The 27,193-nt window shown below is 45.3% G+C and overlaps 1 protein-coding gene across 6 annotated transcripts in view; it reads left to right on the top strand.

Annotated features, from left to right (window-relative positions):
- The first annotated feature begins 2,854 nt into the window (after positions 1 to 2,854).
- Positions 2,855 to 27,193, top strand: part of SYNRG (synergin gamma) — a 32,441-nt gene continuing 8,102 nt past the window's right edge. For 2 of the 6 annotated variants that reach the window (XM_063402884.1, XM_063402883.1), the window contains exons 1-17: positions 2,855 to 2,992; positions 4,310 to 4,428; positions 5,593 to 5,723; positions 5,967 to 6,072; positions 6,337 to 6,448; positions 7,575 to 7,865; positions 8,579 to 8,806; positions 10,219 to 10,296; positions 10,978 to 11,174; positions 11,904 to 12,200; positions 12,941 to 13,068; positions 15,042 to 15,160; positions 15,355 to 15,417; positions 16,835 to 17,779; positions 24,689 to 25,279; positions 25,645 to 25,808; positions 26,596 to 26,649. In XM_063402884.1, coding sequence (XP_063258954.1) covers positions 2,956 to 2,992; positions 4,310 to 4,428; positions 5,593 to 5,723; positions 5,967 to 6,072; positions 6,337 to 6,448; positions 7,575 to 7,865; positions 8,579 to 8,806; positions 10,219 to 10,296; positions 10,978 to 11,174; positions 11,904 to 12,200; positions 12,941 to 13,068; positions 15,042 to 15,160; positions 15,355 to 15,417; positions 16,835 to 17,779; positions 24,689 to 25,279; positions 25,645 to 25,808; positions 26,596 to 26,649 — 3,660 coding nt within the window. In that variant the 5' untranslated portion in view covers positions 2,855 to 2,955. The remainder of the gene's footprint in view (positions 2,993 to 4,309; positions 4,429 to 5,592; positions 5,724 to 5,966; positions 6,073 to 6,336; positions 6,449 to 7,574; positions 7,866 to 8,578; positions 8,807 to 10,218; positions 10,297 to 10,977; positions 11,175 to 11,903; positions 12,201 to 12,940; positions 13,069 to 15,041; positions 15,161 to 15,354; positions 15,418 to 16,834; positions 17,780 to 24,688; positions 25,280 to 25,644; positions 25,809 to 26,595; positions 26,650 to 27,193) is intronic. The other 4 variants (XM_063402888.1, XM_063402887.1, XM_063402886.1 and 1 more) reach the window with 3 other exon arrangements.

Genomic DNA, 27,193 nt, shown 5'->3' with positions numbered 1-27,193 from the left:
TGATCTCCCCTGGTGTGTCCAGGCCTGGGCAGCTGTGCCCCACTTGCCATCAGGCCCTGCAGCTGCAATCTCAGCTGTCGGGGTGGGAAGGATTCGGGGGCTCTGCCAGCCCCGCCGGGGTGGGTAACAGTAAATGCTCCTGTCCTGCCGGGCAGGTCTGTCCGTGTCTCCTGGGACAGAACCTCCCTGGGGACTGCCCTCTTCCCTCCTCCTCACAAAGGGCACCTTGGCCGGAGGGAGGACTGAGGAATCCTGTCAGGAGAATGAACCAGTGTTAAAAGAGATGTTGTTGTGTTTCTGGAAAGGGTTGGAAAACTGGATTTCACCGCCTTTGAAGACTCTAGTAATGCTTTTTTTCAGTGTAGGCTCTTGTTTGCTATTTATCTCTTGTCCTACTTCTAGGGAGGCTGAGGAAATTTTGTATTTGACAATTAAGCTCATTGAGTTGTCTCGGATAGCTGGAGCCCACAGTTTGGTCAGTGTTATTGGGAATGTTGTCACTGAAATAAAGGTTCTGAAAAATAAAAGGATTTACAAATCACCATTTCCCGTTGATAGTATTTTGGTTTCTTTAAGGACAGAGTCTGGAGGAGAGGAAAAGTTCTGTTCTGTGTCTGTGTGGGTTCTTTGCCTGATTTCACTTCAATTTTTGTGCATTTCTGCCATTCAGAAATACTCTGACAGTCTGTTGCATCGATAGAGTTGTACTGCTTGGGACTTAAAGGGTTTAAAAACCTACTTGTAGATGGGAAAATGTTCTGTGTGGTTTGGAGCTGTTACAGTGAAGTCTCAATTGAGAGAAGGAGGTGCTTCTCCCCACGCTCCTGAGTTTTGGCTGAAGCTGTTGCTTGGTTGGTTTGGGGCTTCTTGGTGGTTTTTTTAAGCTCTGTGTTTAAAATACTCATTTGGTAGGGATTTACAGATTTCCAGTGTTGCTTTAAGAGGTCTGTTGGGGGGTGATCACTTTGTTGCCATCTCTTTCTTGTGTTTGTACCCTGGGTCGGTCTCACGCAGGGCCGGCCCTTCACTGGCTCCCTCAGCCACGAGAACCAGCTGCTTTCACTGACTGCTCTGGGCATTTCTGCATCTCCAGAAGAGCAGTTCAGTAATAAATTCCCAGTGGTGGAATGGTTTGTGGCTGGTGCTGGCAGTTGCACACTGAATCCTGGAGTGTATCCGTGGTGGATGTGAGTGGCACGTACCCAGAGCTTGCTTTGCTACTCTGGACTAGCTCCTCTTCCAGTGCCCTCTAATTAGGTGAGGGTTTTTTTTGTTGATAGATTCTTTTTATTTTTTTCAGCAGAGACTTATAAATAAACCAGGAGCTCTGTAGAAAGGGATAAATATTTAATAGTTTGACCTTTGCTTGCTTCCAACAAGCAGTGGTACCTCCCGATGCTTGTTCAGTTTACATTGCATTTGCTGGTTTGGAGAATTCTTGTTGACCAGGTTCCCCAACAAGAAGGGAAGCATGAAGCTTAGAGCACTTCTACATGCTTAGGAGATCTTCAGAAATTACATTTAATATTTCATCCTTCTGACTAAAGTAAGTCTATTTGTTTTCATATTGATATTGTGTGCCAAGGAGTGGATTAAAGTGACTGAACTGAGTTAAACAGAGCTTGGCTGTGGTGAGAACCAAGCCCTGCACGTTTGGGGCTGAGGTGTGTGGGTCTGCAGAGTTCTTCTGAAGGAGAACCCTGAATGGTGAGGGTGGAAGATGGCAAGGCTGGACCTTTGGAAAGTGCAGGTGTGTGATAGGTGCGGAGGGAGAAGTCAGCACACAGTGGTCAGGGCTGGAGAAGGAGCTTCAGGATGATGAAGATCCTGAATGGAGGATGAAGTGGAGAGCAAATGGGTTGTCTTGGTGACCTGCTGCCTGTACAGTGGGGAGGTGCAATTTACTCCTGGATAAATGCATAATTTAAGTTCCTTATTTTATCTCAGTGCTCATATTACACAGCTCTTTTATATTTATAAACCAGGTTGGCTTTCAGGACTTCCTGCAGCCATTTCTGATGGCATTTTCTCTTGTACTCTTCGGCAGTTTCTTTTACATCCACCCTTGGAATTGAACATTGAATATCTATAAGTGTGTTTCTCTTCCACAGCACTTTGCTGTAATAACTGCCTGGGACACTGAGTGAGGTTCTTGTTTGGGAAATTGCAGCTGACGTGGGTTTCTGCAAGTTGCTTGCAAATGAGAATTTTAAACGAGGTCCTTTTTTGCTCTTTGGCAGCTGTTTGAGAGCGAGGGCTAGCAATTTCCATTAGGATTTTAGTTGGAATTGTAATGGTTCTTCCTCCAGGTGCACTTGACCCTCAATACGTGAATGAATGTTTTCTCCAAGGTGCTTTTTTGCAATTAGGTAACTGAGAAAATAGAAACTCCATTATTTTATGATACTTAATGTTTCTAGAGGGGGCAAAAAGTGATGGGGTTTTGTGGGTAGTTAATTTTTCTTCAGAAAAGCTGTTCCTAAGCAGCTGAGAAATGTTCTCTGGTGCAGTTAATGGTCCTGCTGAGTCAGATTCTTGCAAGAGGAGATGTTTATTCATCCTGTGCTTAGCTTACACAAGAAAGTGACCTGTTCCCAAGCTGTGTGGGTGCTGAAAGTCTCCTGTGGGTGATGTGGATGAGTCAAAGCCGTGTCAGGGCTGCTGGGAGGATCACGTCTGTGTTTGGTGGCTCTGTGACAGCGCTGCCAGGGCTCCCCGGTGCTTTGGGGAATCCCGCTGAGGGATAACCTGAGGGATAACCTTTTTCCCTGGGATGGGGCTGGGTTCTGTGGGACCTGCAGGAGCAAATTTCCTTCCCTAAAAGGAAGGGCTGACCAGAAGGTGGGAGGCTCCTGGTGATGGTGCTGGCGTGGAAGTGGAGGTGGATTTTCAGTTAGGGATATTTGCACTAAAGTGACAGAATTTCACGTACTCCTGTTCTCCTCCTGCAGCTTCATGTTTCCCGTAGCGGGTGGTTTGGGTCCCCCTCAAGGTACGTATCACCTTCACATTCTGAGCACAAAGTTCTTTACTTTGCTTAGATAAATCAGACCTAAACCAGGTCTGCAATGATGTTCAGAGGTGGGATTGTTAATTGAACTCCACAGCTGTTTTTTTCCCTTGAATTCAGCTCTGCTCAAATTTCCCTCTGTTGGGAAAACCTCCTGTGTGTTGTTGAAGCAGCATCACCAGACTCTGGATTAAAGGTCCAGGAAAACTACATCTCCCTTTTTAACCTGAATTTGCCTTTTAGATTGTGGTGTTGAGTGTGGTATTTCACCTCTCTCTGCTTCATCTCCCAGCTGTTTATACCCATACTGTGTGGGTGTTGCAAGACCTGGTAAATATTTACAAAGCACAATCAAGACCCTGGGACAAGAGTCACAACCTGTGTGGAAAGTGTTAATACAATAGGAGAGCCTCAGCCTTAAATTGCCTTTGTTCTCATTCCTGATGCAGTGCTGTTTGTTTAATTAGGGGAAAATATGCAGAGAATTTATGGGAAAAATAGGGAGTTTTTAATTAAAATCTCAGGGACTGATTCATGGGTTATTCCTGCCTGTGTCATGCCCTCCTGGAGTGTTTTTGCATAATTATCTCATGGTGTGCTGGTAACAAGTGCATGTTAGTGTTTGTCTCTCAAGACAGCAAAATGTGAGACAGGAAGATACTGAAACGTAACACACTTGCTTTTTTCAGTGAATTAATACATTCCAGCTTGATCTGCCCAGTTTCGTGCAAATTTAGCTTTTACTGACAAATATTGTTACCATTCTAACACGTGTAGTGGACTAATTAACCTGAAGTGTGCTAATTAACCTACAGACAAGTTATCCAGCCAGGTCAGAGTGTGAAGTTGCTTTGTGAAAGGTTGACTTTATTTCCCAAGATTTATTTTAAGAAGCTGCTGGTTTCAAGAGAAATGGGAATTACCAGCACTAGTCACCCTGGTTAATTAAATCTTTTTAATTGGAAATGACCCTTCTGAAAATCATATGGGAAGAAACCCACAGAGACTCTTTAGGATGGTGGGAGAACTCATCAGCTTAGCTACTGAGAAGCCCTGTAACATTTTTCCCTCTAGACTGACTGATGTTTAAACTAGGGAAATGCTGTGGCTGCCTGCAGTGTAGCAAATGTTATTATTTTTATTTTTAAAGAGTCCAGCACAACTCAGAGTTTTTTAGTTTCCTTTGCTGGTTTAGTAAACAAAAAGGACCAATTAAATGGGGGAGGCAGGGTTAGGGAAGGGGGGAAAATGGCTTTTAATATTAACTGGGCACTTACCTTGTTGAATGTTTCATTGCAGGGATGATCCCCATGCAGCAGCAAGGATTCCCAATGGTTCCTGTCATGCAGACCAACATGCCAGGGATGATGGGGATGAACTATGGCTCTCAGATGCCTCCTGGACCCATGGCCATGCAGGTGTGTGGCAGTCAAATGTGGACTGGAACTGCAGAACCCCAGCCTGGCTTGGCTTGGAGGGGACATTAAAGATCACCCAGTGCCACCCCTGCCATGGCAGGGACACCTTCCACTGTCCCCAGGGTGCTCCAGGCTCCCTCCAGCCTGGCCTTGGGCACTGCCAGGGATGGGGAGTCCACAGCCTCTCTGGGCACCCTGGGCCAGGGCCTCCCCACCCTCCCAGGGAGGAATTTCTCTAATATCCAATCTAAGCCTCCCTTCCTTCAGGTTAAGGCCATTCCCTCTGTTGTATCACTATCATTTTTCTTTTTCCTTAAAGTAGTTTTGTCTTTAGTGCTGCTGTTGCTAATTGAGGAATAAGAATGAAATGCGAGCAGCTAATATTATGTTTTCTCTCTTTTAATCTATTGTTTTCCATTTAGCACCGTATGTGCTTATGTACAAATTTGCACTTTGCTGAAATTTAATGGTTTTTTGCATGGCTTTCTAACCAAATTGCTGTGTCACAAACTGGATTTATTGTGTTTTGCCTTCTCCTTACACTCCCTTCCCTCCGCCACCTGGAATTTATTATGTTATTTTGGCAAAATTTATAGTAGGAAGATGTTTTTATGAGAGCTGGTCTAAAAATAATAAACAACTTTTGTTCTCTTCCTACGTGTTCTGAGACCAAATGCAAAATGAATGGGAAGAAAAGTAAATTATTTTCTGTCTCCTTCTATATTAGGCAACTTTGCTGCTCTAAATGTCCCAGAATATATTTCTCAGCAAATGCTTCTGATACAGTTTATTCAGACAAGGTTCTTCTTGGGGGAAATGCCTGGACCACGTTTTCCAGCATCCATGGTTGGCACGAGGGAATATTAAAAAAATCACTTAGAATAGGAGCCAAAAATCCCAAGAAATCCTGTGTGGGATGGCTGCAGCCTTCCTGCTCTTGGGGCAGATGGGATTCGAGGCCCTGATTTTTGATAATTTTCCCAAATGCTGTGAGGACCGTGAGTCCTTGTGGAGAGGAAGAGTGCCATCTACCGAGGCACTGCTCCTGCAGCACTCCCAGCGCCGATCTGATGGAAAACAAAGAATTCTGTGGGGAAAAAAGGAAATAAATACCCTGGAGTGGAGCAGAGCAGTCCCCTGGAGCCGTGTGTGTGTTCATTGCAGGGCGGCATGGCCCTGGGGCCGATGCCAGCAGCTGGAATGCCGTACATGGGCCAGCCCTCCTTCCTGGGAATGCGCCCCGCCGCCCCCCAGTACAGCCCCGACATGCAGAAGCAGTTTGCAGAGGAGCAGCAGTAAGTGACACCTCGCTGGCTCTTGGGGAGTCCTTTGGGAAGGGGTAAATGTGCTTTCTTCCTCCTTAGGGCTGTGGGATATTGCTGGGTATTCCACTGCCTCTGAAGTGCTTGTCCAGGTGTGAGAAAAAGCAGGAGTGTGTGCACCAAACCATCTGAATTTGAGACAGCAGAAATGGAGAAATCAAACACAAACCTGCTGGAAAAAGTCTCACTTTTTTTTTTTTAATCATTTTCCTTCAGGAAGAGGTTTGAGCACCAGCAGAAGTTCTTGGAGGAGGAGAGAAAACGGCGGCAGTTTGAAGAGCAGAAACAAAAGCTGAGGCTCCTGAGCAGTGTGAAACCCAAGGTGTGGCCTGATAATGAGTGGGGAGTTTCTTTCTTCAGGTTATTTTTTTAAATAGCTTTTAACGGGAGGGTCTCTTTCAACAAGCAAATCAGTGGGGAATTGCATGAGATGCCAGATTATGGCTTGAAAAACCTCTGGAAGAGTCAGTCCTTACACACTCTGCCAGCAGCAGGCATTGCTGTTCTGGTACTGAAGAGCTGTGGGTATTGGAAGAAAACTGAGCTGTCCTGTGAATTTTTCAAAACGTTTTCTGTGCTGTTTCAGACAGGTGAAAAAAGCAGAGATGATGCTTTGGAAGCCATTAAAGGGAACTTAGATGGCTTTTCTAGAGATGCTAAAATGCACCCAACACCAGCAACACATCCAAAAAAGCCAGGTTTGTAATTTTCCTCATTTTCCAACTGAAAATGAAACTCCAACGTTTGAAATCCTCAGCAGGGAGAACTAATTCCAACAAGTATTTTTATTTGGTGGTACAAAATGAGTGGATTAACAGTTTTGTAAAATCAAATGTCATTCTGGCAACTGTTTGCTTGGTCAGGGTATGAGGGTGAAATATTAAGATATCAGCCTTTATTAAAAGACTTGAAGTGTAACAGAAAGTTTCATGTGCTGTGCTAAATGTGAAACATCAAGGAAATTGATAAAGTGTTTGTTCTTTTCTAGTCAAAGCATTAATTAATGTTTTGCAGAGCGCTTTTGAAGATGAGAAGAGCTATTTAAGTGCTAAGAATGATCAAAAGCACATACAAAGATTTGAGTGGAGAGCTGGCTGATGTGGCATTGGGCATGGTCAAACCAAGTCTGTGTTCTCAGTAATTACACTGGCAACAATTGCCACTTCAGATTTCTTATGGTCTGTAGTGTAGTTTTTTTAGTGTCTAGCCTGAAACAAAGCTTATGTAGACAAGCTTTTTTCTATATAAAATTTGTGTCTCTGCTGTGGATTCAGCCCTTGGTAAGTTTGCAGTTACAGGTGGTCTCTGAAAACTCCTCTTTGTAAATTTGCCTGTTCTTCACCAGTTCTGTTAAAATGGGTAACACTGGAAAGGATCAAGCAGAAAATTGTCTACATGAGCAGACATTTCTTTTGTACCTTATGATATATTGCTGAGTTTCTGTGGCTAAAACATTCCTTTGAGGGAGAATGTCCCCCTGACAGACCCCATTATGTCCAGTTTGAAATATTACCTCTGGATTTGTTTTGACCCTGTCTGCTTAAAACAGACAGAATACTTTCACAGCCAGTGTTAAGAACCAAGTTCCAGTGTTTACATCCTAAAAACCTGGGAGAGAAGATGCGTGGTTGGAGGTGGCTGCCCAGTTTTACCTTGTTTGCTGTGCTGACAGTGGCACCCTTCACATCTGTCACCACACACACCCCACGCTGCTCCCCCTGCCCATTTGCTGTGTGTTCCCCCAGTGTTTCCCACTTTCCCCACATTCCCACCCGTGACCCTCATTCCTCATCACTTTGCCTTGTGTGTTCATTCCATTTGCAGATCATCCCACACCATCCCACTGTGCTGTGTCTGTTTCCCATTCTGCTTTTCTCGATGATGAAGAATTTAGTGACTTTATGCAGGGGCCTGTTGAAACCCCCAAACTGGTGCCTCAATCCACCTCTCAGCCTTTCCATCCTGCCACTGAGGCTGGGCAGCTGCTTTCAGAGAGGGCTGTGCTCCATCCTGGCCCTCCAGCCCAGGCTCCAGTGTTATCCACCCTGCATGCTACAACTGGGCAGGTTCCTTACTTTCCTACCTCTGCATCTCCATCCAATACCCATAAAACAGGTAACTCTATCTTCTTTTACATGTCACCCTCTGAGCTACACAGAGTCTTTACTTAATCTGTTGGGGTTTTTTATTTTTCAGTCTGGCTGGAAAAAATAATTTAGGCAATTAAGCAGAAATTTGCTGATCCATGGGAAAAGATGATTTAAGTCCCCTTCTCCCTTCTCTTAGAACTGCCTGTAAAAGCAAATCATGTGTGGATCCAAATACTGCTGAATATACACATGCCTGATCTTAGGTGAATTAAATCTTGTGTTTTAGCATTGTCTTAAGTCTGTGTGGTAGAAAAAGACACAGTTGAGATGGTGGTATATAAAATAATGGTTATGCTGCTGTAGAGCACTTGTGTGCTTTCTCCCTTGGAGGCTGAAGGGATGTTGGTGAGATGAACATGAAGAATTTTGGAGATGTAAGTAGATACTGAGCACTTCTGATGCCTGGATGATTATGCAACAATAATCCTAATACAGGAAATAGCTTTGTGTCTTCCTCCTTTTGGTTTTTGGTCGTTGAATTTGTGGTGTTTGTGGTAAGTGAAGGGCAGGACCAGGCTCTGAAAGTGTCCAGAGAGGGTGGTGCTGTTGGTCTGAGCTGGGGCTGATCATCTCTAACTCATCAGTGGCACTAAAAGTACTTCTCCTTTGAAAAGTGTGGAAGTGCAGTCTGGACAGTTCATAACAAAGTATAAATAATTCCTCCCGCTGTTTATTCAGGCTCTTCCTTGGAGGAGAAAGCCTTAGCTAATGGCTCAGATGAATATGAACAAGAGCAAACCAAACTTAAAACGTCCGAAGTTGGGCACAAAGCCTCGGCTGCAAGCCAAGCCCATCCCAGTCTCACCAGCAGTGACTGGGATGTGGCAGCTGGACATGAAAGTGGCCCCAGTGCTGCTGCAGAGGTGCACAAGGCTTCAGAACAAAACAGAGCAGTGGAGGAGTGTGGTGAGCAATCGAAACGTTTGACAGAATTTCAGTCTAACGAGATGCTGCTTGGTGCTAACGCTCTGTTCACTAATTCCAAGGCCAACCCTGCGTAATTTTGCTCTGAATGCCTGCTTGAATAATATGTCAGTGCCTCCTGCTCCTTGCTCAAAGTGTAACTGCCATGATTTTGCTCTGAAATTTCTCCATTTGAGTTTATTGTAATCACCTTTAACATGCTGGTTTAATCAGGTTCACTGTTTTAAAATACTCTGTCCTGTCTTGAGGAAAAAGAAGTTGTGCTGTCTAAAGATATTTTAAAAAAACTATTTAGGGAAAATTACCACTAGAGATGGTCAATGTCATGGTAGGTTTTAATCTTTTAATCTTGAGGGGATAAAATCTTGCCAGGTTACAACTCTCAGCTAGTTAATACTTGTTTCTCAAGTATTTGCTGCTCATATACATTATGTCTAAAATTATCTGTGCTTTAGGGGTGAATATTCAAAAGATGGTCTAGATGAAAACTTAAACCAAGGTTTTGTTGCAGTTTAGATTTTGTTAAAACTGTTCACTTAGTATGGAAGAGGGATTAAAAACTGAAGAATAACAAGAACCGAGGAAGTGGCAAATTTATTTTACTTGCTTGGTGAAATGGAAGGAATTGCCTATATTAGAATGTGCTTGGAGTTGTGGGATGATTAGAAATTAGACTGCAGTCAGGAGGTAATCCATGTGGAACATAAGGAGATGCAAGGGTACTGGGAAAGACAGTGAAATCTGAAATGATGCTGATTTTGGTCAGAGCTCCATCTAAGATGAGCGCAAAATCTGCTGAGGGAGACTGAGGGCAAGAGTCCACATGGTGGAGAAGGAAATAACCAATTTTTGGGGAGTAAAGTGTGGCAGATCATGTTAGGGAAGCCTGGAGTAGTGAAGGTGGCTGTGGTGTCCCCTGGAGCTGAAGGCTGGGAGCAGAGGATGTTTGTGGGTGTGGGGTACGATCCTGCTGAGGTTCAGTCCCTGGGCTGGTTGTGGATTTCCCAGGGGAGGATGTTCTGGGGGAACATTGTGGGATTATGGTAGGTATGGATTGATTTATTCCACAAATAGCCCTAATGGCAGGGAGCTGATGGAAACTGAATTTGTTGTGGAACTTGAAGACAGTGAGACTTTAGGTTCTGTACATCTGGACATTAAAAGGGAGGCACGTGAAGAGCTCCTTATTTCATTACATATATAACTATAATCTATTACTGCCAAATATTCTCGTTATTATTTCATATTCCTACAGTATCTGTTTCTCCTCTGAGCACAGTGATTTCTTTCTGAATCTTTGCCTGAAATGCTGAATGATGCTGACCAGTCTCTTAAGATCCTTGTGCTCTGTATCCTAATACAACTGTTTTCCTTACTGAATGGAATACCTTTAGGAGTTGGAGTGTTCCCTCCCCAGGACCCCATCCAGCAAATTATGCCTCCCTGGATCTACAATGACAGCTTGGTCCCAGGTAAACCAACCAGGGGGTGTTTGGCCAGGTGGGCAGTGCAAGGTGTGAGTGTACCTGTGCTTGTGTGGCTTCTTATTGATCAGACTTATTCCCTTATCAAAGGAACCCTGGATCTTTGATTTGTTACATATTTATGGTGTCTTATCTGCATTCTAAGAAATGCGGGTTGTATTTGAGCATGTTAACAAATTCTAGATTAAACATTTGTGGCAGCAGCTTATCCCAGCAGAGGATGCATGCTGATAATGCTGCTTTCATGGGTATTCTGGTTTTTGGCATGTCTTATAATTAGGCAGGCTCATTTCTGAAGGCTATTTGTCTTCTATGTGTAAATAACACAGTGAATAGAAAATGAATTGCCGTAGTAAATATTGATTACACTGAGGTTTAAATATGTAAGGCTCTTAGAACTATCTTTTTATATGGGTTATCCTGCCATTTCATTAAAGAAACGTGGTTTGAAATGCAGCACTAAGTGTATTTTATATAAAATATTTCTCTGCTTGAGTTAAACTTGTCTGTAAAGACCATCCAATAACACATTTAGATGAAACATGATGATACAATACAGTGCCAGAATGCTCCTGATTTGGTATCGTGTTGAGCTTGAGGCAGCATAAAAAAGCAATAATATTTGAAAAGAGCAGTTGTCACTGTCTAACACTGCCTCCCTCACAACAGAGCTGTATAAGAAGATCTTAGAAACCACTCTGACTCCTGCTGGGATTGACACAGCCAAGCTCTACCCCATCCTGATGTCGTCAGGGCTGCCCAGGGAGACCCTGGGGCAGATCTGGGCTCTGGCCAACCGCACCACGCCCGGGAAGCTGACCAAGGAGGAGCTGTACTGCGTGCTGGCCATGATAGCAGTGACACAGGTATGCCTCACCTGGCAGCCTGTGCCAGCCCCTGCAGGGAAACACTGCTGCTGCTGGAGCCCGGGGGAGACACTGCCCTCATCACTTAACTGGGATTGTAATTTTATCAGTTTCATCACTTACATTTCAGTTTTCTTTAGTGTCGATTGAGGTTCTTGGTTATAGTTACAAAACACATCTTTTTAATATCATATGCAACAAGTGAGCAAATGAGGCTCTGTGAAGAGAATTTACTAACACTTAATGTGAAGTTCAGGGTTATACACTAAGGCAGCACAGAATCTGCAAAATACGAAAGCTGAAACTTAAAGCATCAACATGACAAGAACATGTGGCCTCAAGCTGTGCCAGGGGAGTCTCAGCTGGAACATGAGGAAGGATTTATTAATGGAAAGGGTTGTTAAGCCCTGCCTGGGGAGGTGGTGGAGTCCCCATCCCTGCAGGTGTCTAAGGACTGCCTGGATGTGGCACTCAGTGCTCTGGGCTGGGTCAGAGGTTGGACTCAATGGCCTTGGAGGCCTTTTTCTACCTCAGTAATTCTGTGTTGAATATAATTCACTTACCTGCACCTTGATGGCATGTTGGGTGTGGGAGGTTTACTGGGAGCCTGACCAGTGCCCTGCTGGTTGCTGGCATCAGTACCACAAGCTGCAAACGGGGACTGAGAACACACTACACCTTTATTTCAAGGCTTGTAACTAACTGTGTGTCTGCTTGTTGCCTCTGCAGAGAGGGATCCCTGCCGTGAGCCCCGACGTGCTCAACCAGTTTCCAGCCGCGCCCGTCCCCACCCTGTCCGGGTTCCCGGTGCCGCTGCCCGGCGGGGTGAGCCAGCCCCCTCTGCTGCCCGCGGCCGCCCCGGCCGGCGTGGGGCTGGGCATGGGGCCCTCCGTGATGGCCATGGGCATCCCCGGCCCTGCCCCGGCCCCGGCCGCGGCCCCGGGCCCCGCTGCAGCCCCGGCTCCAGCGGGAGGAGCTGCAGCACCGCCCTCCGCAGCCTTCCTGCCCTCCTACCCGCCCGGCCAGGTGAGCCCTCCCTGCCTGGAAAACCCCTTCCCTGCAGGGGAAATGAGCCTGGAACTTCCAAACTTGCGTGGTGATAACATGTTTTAAGTAACTGGCAAAAAACCCAGCTGAAATCCAGCATGTGATGTCTGAAAATGTGAAGTGCCACTACGGGCGTGCTTTTATGTTTTCAGTTCTTTCTGGTGGCATTAGAAGAGGTACAAAAGTGTTCTGTGTTGCAAAGAGGATTTTAGTTGTAGTTAGGATTTTGTAACGCATGTAAAACGTAATTTTAGGTTAAACTTCACAACAGACTCTAATAGCTGGTAAAACAGGAGTTTCAGGAGCAGCTGAGAACACTGAAAAGCTTCACTTTGCAAAGGTAAATTGTGAGGGATAAACTTTGCTGTTGGCAGACGTGGTTCATCCTTCAGAAAACATTTTTTGCAGTGCTATTTATTTTAAATTATGCAGTGATTTAAATTATTAATATTTGTCCTGTATTAAATGATGACATGGCTGTGATCAATAATACGTTTATTGTGAAAGGAGTAGAGTTCCTCTGTTGTTCATTCTTGCTCCCTGTGATCTTTTGTGTGTTTGAGGAGGGTGAGGTGCAGACAAAGTGGAAATGCTGGTGTTGAAAGGTTCTTTTCCTTCTTTTTTTTCACTTTTAATCACACTGCTCCAAGCTGCTTTCATGCTGTATGACAGTTTGTAGAGCCAACAGCATAGCAATTCCTGTGTTGTTTGTAACTCAGGTAGTAAAACCAGAAGATGATGACTTCCAGGAGTTTCAGGATGCCTCAAAGTCTGGCTCCCTGGATGACTCCTTCACTGATTTCCAGGGGGATGCAGCCAAGGCAGGCAGCTCACAGCACCGGAGCAGGTACCAGGCCCTTGGTGTTTCTGTCATTTCTCTGGCAGTGCCTAAACTTTTGATACCTGACTATAGATCTCAATTGAAAAATCATTCAGACTTCAGCAATCCTGGCTTTTCCTTTGGGAGCCAAGATGTAATTCCTGATCAGGCAGGTTTGGTATGATAAAATAAATAAACATGTTTCCTCCCTTTGATAGTTTACAATCAGCCTTTCAAGGTCTACAGACTACAAAATTTCAGCCTTCTTTCCTCTTTATGCACTCCCAGGTGTCTGATTGTAGACAGACTCATTTTCTGGGAAGGAGCTGGCTGTTCTTAGTGGCAAACAGAGCTCTGAATTCCACGTGAGCCCTGATTACCAGGTGCTTCCTCAGCAGTGACATCAAACGGGGCTGCTCATCCCAATTGTTCCCTTACACCATGGCAAATGGCTTCTGTGTAAGAAACAGAATTTTGCTGATGGCATAGAAGTCCACAATGTTTTGCTTTGGAAGGGACATTAAAGATCATCAGTTCCACCCCCTACCATGGGCAGAGAGACACTTTCCATCAGACCAAATTGCTCCAAGCCCTGTCCAGCCTGGCCTTGGAGCCTCCCAGGGATGTCAGTCAGTGCCACATGGATCTGAAGATGCTGATTTGAGTGTATCTTGTGTTAGATGTCATTCTGCAGCTGAAGCTAATCTATTACTGAAAGTTTTGACAGAAAACTGTTTGTAAATTGCACAATGGAAAGTAGAGGATCATAAAAAAGAAATTCAAAAAATGGTGTTTCTTTTTCACCGCAGCAGTTCTCTTTATTCAGTTGTGAAAGCGTTCAGTTTTGAACAAAATGTTACAATGAGCTATAATCTAATTGCTTATGGAGCTTTATTTAAAAAAAAAGCCATCTGTGGAGTACAGCTGATTAACCATTCCATTTGCCAAGATTGCATATCTAATAGCCTGCTTTGCAGAGATGGGAAATTTAATTATATTACCATAAGCTCTATTTTTTTGCCGTTGCACTGTCTGTCTGCAAGCATCACAGACCAGCATCAGCACACGTGTGCAAGTGCTTCGTTTGTGTGTTGCTTGTAGGCTGCTGATAAGGAGATTTAAATGGCTCTGGAAAGATTCTTGCTCCCGGCTGAAGAATGCAATAGAAATTCATTCTGGTTTTCAATGTGAATGACACAGACTGGAGGTAGAATGCATCATTCATATGTAAAGGATGTTGTTGTGTGGAGCTGCCAAGGTCTGATAACAGGGCTGGTGTGGAGGGCAAGCAGAGCTCCCTCCTAAATCTTCCAGCATTTGCTAACAAGGTGTTAGGTTGTCGTGGCAGTTTTACTGGATAAAATAGAGTGTGTTTATGCAAAAAGACTTGCTCGTGTAACTGTGCACTAATCCTTATTTTGCTGACTAGATACCTGCCTAAACTTGCAGGTTGGCACTGCCAGAAGTATAAAGTTATTCTTTTCCTTCCTTTGAACAGTGATCCCACTTTATTATCTTAATTTTACAATATGTAATGAGGTATAATCAGAATTAGATAAGCTGAAAGTATGGAGCTGTCAAAATCTCGTGCAGTTTTAACTCTTTACTGTATCTAATTCTATCAGGGGGAATTCTCAAAGGGATAAATTAAGCAGGAGTGATTCCTGAGGTGTGTCTGTGTGCTCATTCTCTCCTGGGCTACAAATTCCTTGGTATAAAGTTCTGGAGTGTTTTGTTCGTGGTTTTGATAGAAATTAAAATCAAGAATGGTGCAGACTGACTTTGAACTAAAGAAATATGATTAGGTGAGATAAAGTGGGAATTTACCCAGCTGAGGTCACTTACATCAGGGGCTGGATTAAACACTCATTAAGGCATAAGCTCAGGTTTAGGAACCAAATTGTGTAGGCATAATAAGAGGCTCCTTTAAATAAAACCTGGAAATGCAGATTTCTTACGGATAAATTAAGGAACTTTGCTTTTATCTCTTTTGTTTTTAGTGTTCCTTCTTTACTAATGCCACTCCCAGGTACTAAGCCGCTCTCACCAGCTGATAAATATGCTGTGTTTAAAGGAATGGCAGCTGAGAAGCCTTCTGAGAGTGCAGCTGCTTTTGGAGGTAAAAGGACAAATACACAACCACTATGAGCAATTTATTGTACAGTTTCATATATCTTCTTTTTGGCATTGATAAGATACTAATATTTAAAAATCAGAGCAATTAATGCAGCGTTTGCTGTATGAATTCATAATTTTGCTGTATGAATTCATAATTGCTCTGTGTAAATGTATTTCTTTTCTGCTCTTCTCTAGATGGAGGGGACAAGTACAGCGCTTTCCGGGAATTAGAGCAACCAGCAGAAAGCAAATACTTGGGTAAGCACTGGGCCTTTATTGGATTTTCATTATCAATTTTAGCATTTCTCTTTGAGCTGCAGAATTTCCATCTCTGCAATTGTAAAATAATGGTGGTGGTGCTGCTTCTCTAAAAATCTTGGTAGGAAGTATCTTGAGGAAACAGGGCAATATCCTATTGGAACAATGTGCTGGTGGTATTTCTGGAAGGTTAGCATCTCTTCTGGGTGTTCCTGAGTTTTATTTTAAAGTAATGATGTGGTTGGAATTTGTTTTAAGTAAGGAGTCATTCATTTATGAGACCCCTGTGGTGTTTTGTGAGCTTCTCATGCTTGCAACCTCTTCAGGATTAAATGCTTGCAGTAAAATGAAATAACATTTGATCTCTTTCTGTACATGTTCTCAAATATAGAACGTTTCTGTATTTGCCTTCTGTCAAGGTCTGACCACTCTTAACCCTTTCACCAGCTTACATTTCTAATGGAAAAGTTTGCAATTCTTCAGTAAGTTTAGTTTGCTGTGCTGTTGCAGTTTTGATCAGTGAGTTGCAATTTCAGGAATTTTAGTTTTGTTACTGAGCCAAATGAATTGTTTTGGAGGGGAGGGAGAATGAAATAAAAAGTCAGGTGTAGTTGTGGTCCTTTACTGCCATTATTAAGAGTATTCTTTTAAATCTTGTTTAAACTGATTTAAAGTGTGACACTGTGGTAGCTTAAGAATTAAATGCCAGTGGTGTGTTTCTAAAACAGAAAAAAATCTATTTATTGAGCACTTGTTCTCCAGTAAACATCAATAATTTAAAATTACAAGTAGTCCAAGTATGTACATGCTGGTGAATGGGTTAAACAATGTTTTCATGTTCAAAAGAAGAAAGTTATAAAATTAGCACTCCAAAATATTTAATGTAAATTCAATGAAAACATTGTTACCTCATGTTGGTTTTGTCTCAGCCATCTGGTGATCCCCCCTGAAAAAACTGCAGTATTTCAGAGGGAGGAAGGGAGGAATTGCTTCTGTAAATGCAAATACTGTATTGGTATAAGTGAAATTCAAAATCACATTCATCGTTTGGCAAACATGCAGAGGGTGAGGTGGGGAGAAGAACTTGCATAGAGGCCAAATAAGGCAGTATTGATCTCCTTTTGAATCTATTTGTCATGGTGTGTTTTGATATTAACTCCGTGTAGAGGGAGTTTAATATGACTCTGAGGCTATTTGAGAGAATTAAGTGTTTGCTGGAGTGAGAAGTGGAATCCCTGACCTTGGCACTTGTGTGGAAGTTGAGTTTGCAGTTCCGTGTGCATCCCGAGGTCCTTCGTGTAAACAGTTTGTGTAAAACCTTTCTGACACTGCATGAAATAATTTGCTTGCTTGCATGGTGTGTGCTGTGCTCGTTTGCAGGGTTTAACTGTTGTTTTCTCCCTGTTTTCATTCCCAGGGGAGAACCTTGCAGAGTTCAAGCCCGCAGGAGCCGACGACGGTTTCACAGATTTCAAAACCGCTGACAGCGTCTCCCCGTTAGAGCCACCCTGCAAAGACAAAACCTTCCCTGCACCCTTCCCTCCTGTGCCCGCTCAGCCAAAACAGCCAACACAAGCCAAGACCCCTTTGAATCTGGCAGACCTGGAGCTCTTTTCCTCTCCTGGAGAAAACAAGCAGCCGTCCTTCCCAGCTGCGTTCAACACCTCCAAACCGGGCTCCTTTCCCCCGCCGCCCCTGCCAGCCACCTCTGCCCAGCCAGCACCCGGCAAAGCTTCAAGCTTAGCTGATGACTTTGGGGAGTTCAACCTGTTTGGGGAATTTTCTAACGGCGCATCAGCCAGCGGACAGGACGACTTTGCAGATTTTATGGCTTTCAACAACGGCGGGGGCTTTTCCGAACAAAAACCTGATGACAAATACAGTGCGCTGAAGCTGGAGGCCAGCCCTGGTGCTCAGGCTGGCTCCTCAGGCAGCGCAGTGAAGGGTGGGCAGAGCTCTGCCACCACTGCTACGCCCACCAAGTACGACATCTTCAAGCAGCTGTCCCTGGAGGGCTCCGGGGCGGCCTTCGACGAGGCCAAGGACGGCGCGCTCTCCTCGGCCAGGAGCGATGAGGACTTTGCTGACTTCCACTCCAGCAAGTTCTCCTCCAGTGGCACTGACAAGTCGCTGGTGGACAAAGTGGCAGCTTTCAAGCAGGCCAAAGAAGACTCTGCCTCGGTGAAGTCCCTGGATCTGCCTTCCATCGGCGGCAGCAGCGTGGGCAAGGAGGACTCCGAAGACGCGCTGTCTGTTCAGTTTGACATGAAACTGGCTGATGTGGGAGGAGATCTTAAGCATGTCATGTCTGATAGCTCTTTGGATTTGCCAACAGTTAGTGGCCAGCATCCACCAGCAGCAGGTGAGGAACTGGTTAGATTGCTCTGGTAACGTAGGTGGTGCAGATTCCGTGTTCTCTGTGCTCAATTACAGTATTATGCACTCGTCTTTCAGTAGTGGAAGACTCCTCAGTGTGTGTCCCCGCCAGCCACGGCCCCTCAGCAGGGCACTCTTTAGTTTTTGTCTTAGAAGACTATAAATACAAATAGCTGGAACAGTTTGAACTCCAGGCCAGTTTTATTTTTGAGATTTAACATCATCACGCTGGTACCTCTTCGCTATTGGCACTTAAGGGACTCGAGTGGAAAATATTCCAGTGCAAACAATGTCATTCCATTTATATCAGCAAGATGATGGCAGAGTCTCACTTTAATCTCTTGTTTTCCACACAGCATTTGGCCTGGGGACTTCCCCTGCTCCCCGCTTCCCAAGGGTCACTAATTGGGGCTGTTAATGAGAAGCTGACTAATCACCAACACCAGTGTATTCCCCTTAGAGTGGGGCTCAGTGTGGGTAGCCAGGATCTTGCAGGACTGCAGTTGTAGAGTATTTCACACACCTTGCAGTGGTAAATCCCTCGTGGGAATCATTGTGCCAAGGGGCTGCAAGTGCTGGTCCCATGATTGGGAGCTCTTGGACCTAAATTTAAACCATGGGACTTTCACTTTATCCATATCACTTCTTTAATTTCCCTTTACAACAACATTCCTGAGGGAGTGAAGTGACCATCTCTGACCTGATCACATATCATAAAAGAAATTTCCCAAGTGTCCTGCTTTTTCTTTTCATATCTACATAGGAGATAAGCTGTAGTTAAATGTTCTGTGGCCTTCAACAACACGGGAACCATTACTGTGTTCTAGGACAAGTTTTATGCAGTCAAAGGCTTTTCTGAACGGGGGAACATACAAACTGTAAATGTAAAAGCTCTTACTGCAAGAATTGGTTATTTCCACATGAAATATTTCTTCCATTTTTTGCAGATATGGGTAGAGAAAAAATATACAGTACTGTAATTTTGCATTATATGATATTTTTAAGTAGGGGAGAGAATTAAGTCGGCAACTTCGATGTGGAAGATACTCTCTAACAGGGTACAAAATATCAGGAATAATTTATTAGCAAAGACATTTAATTTTCATATTACTGCTTGGGAAAACTCCAAGTTGAGTGAGCTGTCAAAACGTAGCACCAACAGTGTATTCTTGAATGTTTACTTTGGGTTTGAAAGCACTTTTTCCTAATATTTTTCTAGCCTCTCTTGGTGGTAGTTTGACTTCTGTAGCTCTTTACAGGACGTGTGCTTTTGCCACAGCAATCCGTGATGAAAAATTGCTGTTTGTGGCAGGAAAGCCTCTTTTTTTGGTTTGTTTCAAGGGGTTAGCCCTTCATGTGCTTGTTGCTAAACTTTTGAACTCTGAAGTATTAATTAGAAGCTATTTTTATTAAACTTAAACAACTCTGTATTCTCCTCTGGTGCCAAGTTAGATGTTGTTCCAAAAGGGAGAGTTTTGCTCCATTTAGCTGTTTGGATTTGGTAGCAGGACGTGCTCTGGACACTCTGCTACAAACACTCTGTGCTCACGTGTTCCTTTCCGTGTGTTTGATGCATTTCAAGCTGTGAACTGCTGATGGTCAAGTCCTTTTTTTTTTTCTCTTGTTTTTTTTTCAGTTTACATGAAGTTAAAAAGCAGAGTTTTTTCTTTTTTCCTCCTCGTTTCCTTCGATGTGTAAATGTAATGTCCAAAAGGGACAGTATCCCTTTGTCACCTCGCTGCTGGGAGATTGTCCTGGAGCTGCATGAGTGCAAGCCCTGTGTCACATCTCCAGGGGAGCAGCAGCAGGACAGAGGTGCTGAGAGATGATTTGACTTTGTGATGTGCCCACACAGAGGTGTTGGTCCCTTGGCTGTGAGCTTTGACATTTGTAGCTTCCAGGTATGGGCAGGTAGGTGCTTACGCTGGGAATCAGGGAGAGATCCTTGCCTTGCTTCCCATGCCAGGTCCTGTGTCTCTTGAGGGATGAAAGGTTTCCAGTTTTTCTCTCTCCAAAGGGGATACAGTCTCTTTAAACTCGGCTCTTGACTCTCTGTGTGGAAGGTAGACGATACTAATGTTGCCTGATTTCTCTTGCATTTACTCCGTATAACCCTTTGAGCACTGGCTGCATGCTGTTAGTTTGAACCAGGCTGCTTCTTTTACACCAAATTTACGTTTCACTCCGAGTTGAGAGCATTTGGACGAGCACCTGAACCTGATTTGTTCTTCCTGCCAAAGGTTGCAGCGAGAGGAGCCCTGCCCCGGGCACCCTCAAAGGGTTATCTGCTGCACTGACACACCTGTAAAGTACCTTTTTCTTTGGCATTACTGGAGATTCTCTGTATATTTTAATCAACTTCAGGTTTTTTTGCTGCTTTTTCTAATGTCTGATTTCAACTAAACATTTCCTGTGTGAATGTGCCTTTTCAGATCTGCTTTGATATCTCTCTTCTGCAAGTATTGACCTGCATGCTTTACTCTGATACCGCCCTTCCCAGCTCCTCTGTATCACTATCTTTTGTGATCTGTAAGTCCTGCTGTGTTAATAAATATTATCTTGGCATATTTTGAAAACGTGGGGATGTGTGTGATTTGTTGCAAACCAGCAATGGATCTCTTTTTCCTCAAAAATACAGAGTTTAAGGTTCTGGTATCCCCTTAAGCTGGTGGGTGCCTTTCTCTCTTTCCTTTCTGGTGAAAGGAAAAGCTCACCACCTTCCTGGTGAGCTTCTTTCTCCTCTTCCAACGCTTTGACCTCGCTCCCTGTGACCTTCTGAATCTTTACATATCAGCCTAAATAATATTTTTCCAAAGATGTGTGTTTGAGAGGGATGGAGTGGAGGAAATGTGTGGTGGCAGGGTTGTTTCTGTGAGTTGGCACTGAAAAACTGTGTTGCTGTCTAGACTTTTATGAGTAGAAGCCCACTCAATAATATTCTGATATTTATTTAGCTAATCCAATGTGAGTTAACCAGAACCCCAAAGTAAATTTTCCATTTGGGAAGTTCTGCCTTCTAAATATTGAAACTTTCCAACGTGAATGACAGCTGCAAATTTGTGGCATGCAATTATGTCACTTCAAATTTCTCCAGCTCCTCAGCCACTGACAGCTTGGGATTAGCATGGAATTAGTAGACAAGGTAGAAAGCTATAAATAATTGAGATGTGGAATAGTTAAAATGTTGTGAGGTTTTGGAGTTGCCACAAGAGCAGAAACCAGCCCAGGAAGCAGAATGTGGCTTTCTTCTTTACACTGAGCTGGAGAGACTTTAAAAGGGAAAAAAAGAAAAAGGGAGAAAACCACAACACCCCTCCTTGGTTCTGGAGATCAGCAGGTCGTGCCCAGCCCTAAAGGTGTTTAAACCAAAGCTTTGAACATAAAGCTGAGACCTAATTCTGCAGGACTCGTGCAGTCTGTGTTTGTTCAGCCAGTCATCCCTGGAGGAGGGAGAGGAACATCCGTGACTGTATTTAAGATGTTTGTGTCCAGACTTGACAGTCAGATTGACTCCCCTGCCCTCGTTTGGGTTAGTTCTGCACACAGAGGAGCTCATCCACCCTGGTGTACCCTGGGCAGCCTCTGACAGGGAGGGTGTGGATTTGCCATGGCCTTCCCAAGGGCCTCTGTGGGACTGAGCTCCCAGTGTCAGCTCAGGGGCTTTATTTTGCTGTGAAACGTTGTTTATCATCACCATTTCAAAATAATTAGCAAATCCTGTAATTCCACAAGGTTTGGAGGCTTTTCTCTCCTATTTCCTTGATTTTCATGTATCTTACAGGCAGTGTTACTGATGGTTTCCACCTTAGCTAGAAAAGAGAAAGCAGATGGGAATAATTCCCTTATTGTTAACTGTTCCCCAGCTGAGAAATGGGATTTTTCTGGTTGCTGACAGGCACGACACTGATGGCAGCAGTGCATGAACCTCTGTCCCTGCAGTCTGCTCTCCTCTCCTCAGGTAGAGCCCCCTGGAAGCAATGAGCAGCTCTGGGGGCTGCAGGGCTGCAGGGCTGCAGGGATGCAGGTCCTGGGGCTGCAGGGCTGTTCCCAGGGTAACAGCACTGCTGCTGCACTGCTGCTGCACTGCTGCTGCACTGCTGCTGCACTGCTGCTGCACCGCTGCTGCACCGCTGCTGCACCGCTGCTGCACCGCTGCTGCACCGCTGCTGCACTGCTGCTGCACTGCTGCTGCACTGCTGGAACACAGCTCCACAGCCCCCACCCGTGTCACCCTAACAACCAAAACGTGGCACCAGAGGTGGAGTTATTCATCAGCCTTTAATATCCACTGAAACACAAAAACCTGAAAGTCTCCTGTGCTGGCTGAAATCCCTAAATTTATTCCGATGTCCCTGAATTGTCTTTCTCAGTTTTCTTCAGGCAGTCGCTAATGCTGTCAAGGGTTTTCCTTAAATGATTAAACTGTTGACATTGAAGGCTCCAGCTTGTAATTTGCCTCCAGCCATAACTTAATCCTTGGTAGTTGAAATAAATTATTATAGTTGGCTCAAATAAGGGGTGGCAAGTTTTTCTGTAGGTGAGATAAGACTGGGAAACAGTATTTTCACTGTATTTCATGCTGCTGTACGTTCTTTGCAGCCAAGCTTTGCTGCAGGGGCACCTGCTCCCAGGTGATGATCAGGCAGCTTGGACTTGGGGTTCCACATTCTTATTTTTCATGCTTCTCAGGAAATTGTTTTAGGGCTGCCTGAGCTGTTAACACTGACTCTGAATGCAGTGTTTTTCCTGTAATGTAATATTCCTAGAAAAAGTTTATTCACTGGAGTGATCCTGCTGGAATTACGCAGAAAAAACAAATGTACAGAATCAAACCATTACATTTCACCTGACCTCTTCAGAGGTTTTGTGTCTGCCTGAATTCACACACAGAGAATCTTGACTCTTATTTGTGAATAATTAAGCTATTGTTGTGCCTCCCCTGGCCTGACCTATCGATCGCAGGTCAGCTCAGGATTCCCCCTGGAGCCTGCCAGGCTTGGATCAGCACTGCCCTGACCTGGGCCTTCAGGATGTGTTTGCAGCTCAGAATCTTAGCAGTTATCAAAGGAGGAATTCCCAGCAGGCTGTGAGTGTGCAGATCCTCGGGGTGGGGTCATCACTCCTCCCTTTCTCTCCCAGGAGCACCAGAACGAAGCGAGGCTCAAATCTTTGCAGGGTTTTGGAGTCAACACAAAGCGAAGGGAGAACAGGGCTTGCCTGGTAGCTGGTGGTATTTGCAGGATGCCAGGATTAATTACAGCTGCCTCACGTGTTGGAGGTGCTTCTGGCTCTCTCTTCATGCAAAGCTTTCATTTCCCTTCTTTAAACAAAAACTTGAGAGCACAGGGTGTATCTGTGGTGATAAATCACCGACCCCTCTGAGGGCTGCTCCTTTCACCCCAGAGCCTTCTCCTGTGCCGGGAGCAGTGATTTCATCTCTTTACCCTCTGCAAACTCCTGCCCTGCACATTCAGACTTCCAGGGGCACTTGCAGACCCTGGCCATGTGCAGGGGCTCCTGTGTGGATCTGGGATGCTGTCGTGGGCACAGTGGCAGCTGCAGGGAGGCCTGGGGAGGAGCTGTGCCTCGCTGAGCCGTGGCAGTGGCCAGTGAACTCCACCACTGCTGTGTGTTTGTTAGGATTTCATTAGCCATGGATGTGGGTCATGCCTGGGAAGCAGCCTGGGGCCTGGCCTGCTCTCCCCTTCCAGTGAGATGCATAAACCGAGGCAGAAATGGTTTGTTGGAATGGTTTAATCCTCGGGCTGGAGTGGATAAAGAGGACAGCTGGGCAGTCAGCCTGGCTCTGTCCAAGCCCAGCGTGCCCGTGGTGTCCAGCACCAGGAGCTCAGCCCCACTGAGGCTCAGGGAGAACATTTTGTGCTCTGGGTTTGCCGTCCCTGCAGCCACGGCGGCTCTGATCCGAACTGACAATTGTTCCTGCAGGAAAACAAATGCCAAATGTAGGCTAGGAGGGCTGGTTTGCTGGGGAGGGGGCTCATGCTCTAAAGAAAACTGCCCTGGCTCCGTGTGCCTTCGCTGGGGATCAGCCCCAGAGTGGGGGTGAAAGATCAGGGAGGAGGGGGCAGCCAGAGCCCCGGGCACTGCAGGCTCTGAGCTCACACCTGCCCCTGGCAGGGAGAAGAACCTATTGGGCCTTGTAATCACCAGGTGGGTACCAATGTTTGGAGCTTTCTGCAAAATAATTGGATTTTCTCTAGACTTAGCTTTTACAAACTATTTATTCAGTTAAAACATGATCTCTGCAATATCCCTGTCAGTGCTGGCACCTGGAAGTTTGATGAGTCGGCCGTGCGGTGCTGCAGGAGCCCTGATAAGCTCAAACAGGATTTCTGGGCTTTTTTAGATCCTTGCAGCACATTTTTATATGTTATTTGTATCAATGCATGAATATAAAATTAAAGTGTATTAATGCTTTATCAGAGGAATGGAAAAGTCAGCCTAGTCTTCTGTGTGGTTTGATTTGATAAGATGAAATAGTGCATTAAAGGTGTTTGAGTTGTAACATTTATATTTTGATTGTAGATTCTGCAGCCAGAAAACTCAACTGGTGATCTGTGCAGCCTGGACTGGCCAGAAACTTTTATTTTTTTGGTGTTTCTTCGCCACCATAGTGGTATGGTGACTTTCAGCTTAAAATGTAAGACAGCATTCAAAGGTCAAGGCTTACATTCACTGAACAGAGAAATTTTTGTATGAAATGCTGAGGTATTTTCCAGATTATTTTGTGCAAACTCCAGTTCAAGCCTCAGTGAGACAACAACTCACTGTGTTTGTTCTTGCAGTTCCTCCAGGCTCTCAGCGAGCTGTTCTTAGGCGGCGTGGAGAGTTCAGGGTTTGCACTTCAGCTCCTAATTGTGGGGGTTTGTTTCAGATGTGGATGACTTTAAGGGAGGCCCGTTTGGAAGCTGCCACAGTGGCTCTGCAGTCAGCAGCCTGGCCAGCTACGACTGCTCCGGCTCCGACAGGGACGACGCCCAGCAGGGCAAGAAGCTCCCCTGCCCTGCCCAGCCCTCGGCCAGCGCCTCCTCCGCGGCCACCTCTGTCCTCCAGAAGAAGGAGACCTTGTTTGGCAGCTCGGAAAACATCACCATGACAACAGTTTCCAAAGTGACAACCTTCTCCAGCGAGGATGCTCTGCAGGATGTTTCTTTCGCAGCCTTTGCGAACTTTAAGGGCTCCAGCGGTCCGAGCGACGACGACGTCAGGGACTTTGGGGACTTTGCCAGGCTTCCCTCGGAAGCTCAGGATGCAGCAGCAGCTGATGCAGCCCTGGGTGCTGATTTCCTCGCTGGAGTCTCCTCTGAGCTGCGGGGAGAGGCCACAGATGACTTTGGAGAGTTCCAGAGTGAGAAACCAAAAATCAGCAAGTTCGACTTCTTGGTGGCAACTTCCCAAGGCAAGGTGAAGTCCAGTGAGGAGATGATCAGGAGTGAGCTGGCCACCTTTGACCTGTCTGTGCAAGGTAAGCCTGCCCACGGTGGGGGAACCTCATGATGCATGTGCCTGGCAAAGGCTGATTTTCCTAATTGAATTATTAATTAGCTAATGGGGCATATTGTAATATGTTCCAAAGGCTGCTGGAAACGACCTGAATCTTCTCATTGATTTCTGTGGCATTTGGAGCAGGTCTTTTTCTACAAGGAAAATATTTGTTGTGCCAAAAACCTGTAAGAATTGAGGGGCTGGGGAAATCTGCAGCAGTCACTGAGTAAAGAGAAATATTTGTTCTTCTGGAGGAACGGGACAACCCTTGCCGCCACTTTATTCATTTTAAATAGCCTGGGTCTTTGGAGTGAAGGAATAACTTGTTACAACCTGACTTTTTAGGGTCCCATAAGAGGAGCCTGAGCCTGGGGGACAGAGAAATCAGTCGCTCCTCACCCCTGCCAGCCGTGGAGCAGCCGTTCAGGGACCGCTCGAACACCCTGAGCGAGAAGCCAGCCCTGCCCGTCATCAGGGACAAGTACAAGGACCTGACCGGGGAGGTGGAGGTGAGAACGGCCTGGGACACTCCCGAGCTGGCACTGACATCAAAGGGCTGCTGTGCCCGGCTCCCTGGGGCTCCTCCTGCTCCTGTGTGGGTGTGACTGTGGATGGTGACTGTGAGATGGTGACTGAGATGGTGACTGTGAGATGGTGACTGTGAGATGGTTGGTGACTGTGAGATGGTGACTGTGAGATGGTGCCCGGGTGCTGCTGGATGTTGTCAGTGGAACCTGGAAGTTTCTTCTGTCACGTCTTTAAAGGGAAGTGGGAGAACACAGAATGTTGTCTGAAACACAGAATCACTTGACCTTGCAGCCTGAGCTTATGACTGGAAATTAGTTACAGTTTAAATCTAATCCCAGCTTTGGCAGAGCCCTTTTGCTTTGGGAAATGGCATCACTTTTTGGCTGTGTGGTAGTTATTTCTCTTGCTCATCCTGAGAAGAGATGGGAAAAGGAACTCAGATTAAATTCTGCTAATCCCCATTGCTAGAACAGCAGACTGTAACAAATGTGCCAGGAGGAGGTGTGTGCAGTGAAACCTTTTACCCACTCCTATATGTTCTCCTTTTGAAACTCATTCCAACTCCCAGAAATCAAGCTCTAGAGTTCAGCTGCATAGAGAATCTTGAAAGAATGGGGAGAAATTAGGAACAGATCTGTTAAAAGTCCACACAGCTGATCTGCAAATAGACTTTTAAAAATACCTGTCTGCTGTGTGTCTGTTGTGTAGGAGAGAGGGAGGGAAATGTGTGTAGGAACAAGACTGAGCCTGTCCTTCTGTTTGCTCTAGGAGAGTGAGAGGTACGCCTACGAGTGGCAGAGGTGCCTGGAGAGCGCCCTGCAGGTGAGTGTGGCACCTCCTCCTCCTCCAGATCCCTCCCTCCTTCCTGCAGGACCTGCCTCACTCCCTGGTTGAGACCAGCAGGCAGAGAAAGTGTGGGAATCAGCCCTGGGAATTACAGCCCTTAAACCAAAAGCTGCCACCTCCTCAGCTAAACACCCTACGCTAATCTCCCTGTCACTGGGATTAGTTTGGTTTTTCCCTAAGTGTTCCAGCTCTCTGGTTAGTGGGGTGGCCCCGTGTTTGGGTGCCCAGTTTGGTGTGTTCAGGGCACTGGTACCAGTGCCTGCCTCCTCTGGTCTTCCTGAGGGGCAGAGTTGTGGTTGGGCTGTGCCCAGGGACTGTTCATGTGCTGCTGTCAGATATTTCAGATCAGTGCTCCTTAACATTTCTTCTTTGCATTTGAGTATTAGAGAGCCCAAAGTGTGAATGCTCTTATTAAATTAGACAGCAAGGCATGCATGCTCTTAAAACTCTTATTTTGGTAATGAAAGTATTGGGGGGAATATATTAAGGTTTTAAATGTTCATACTTTTCCCTGATCTAC

Source organism: Prinia subflava, chromosome 8, assembly GCF_021018805.1.
Source record: "Prinia subflava isolate CZ2003 ecotype Zambia chromosome 8, Cam_Psub_1.2, whole genome shotgun sequence".
In the NCBI taxonomy this organism is placed as follows: domain Eukaryota; kingdom Metazoa; phylum Chordata; class Aves; order Passeriformes; family Cisticolidae; genus Prinia; species Prinia subflava.
The sequence above is the reverse complement of the archived record's forward strand: the minus strand, read 5'-3'. Positions and strand labels throughout refer to the sequence as shown.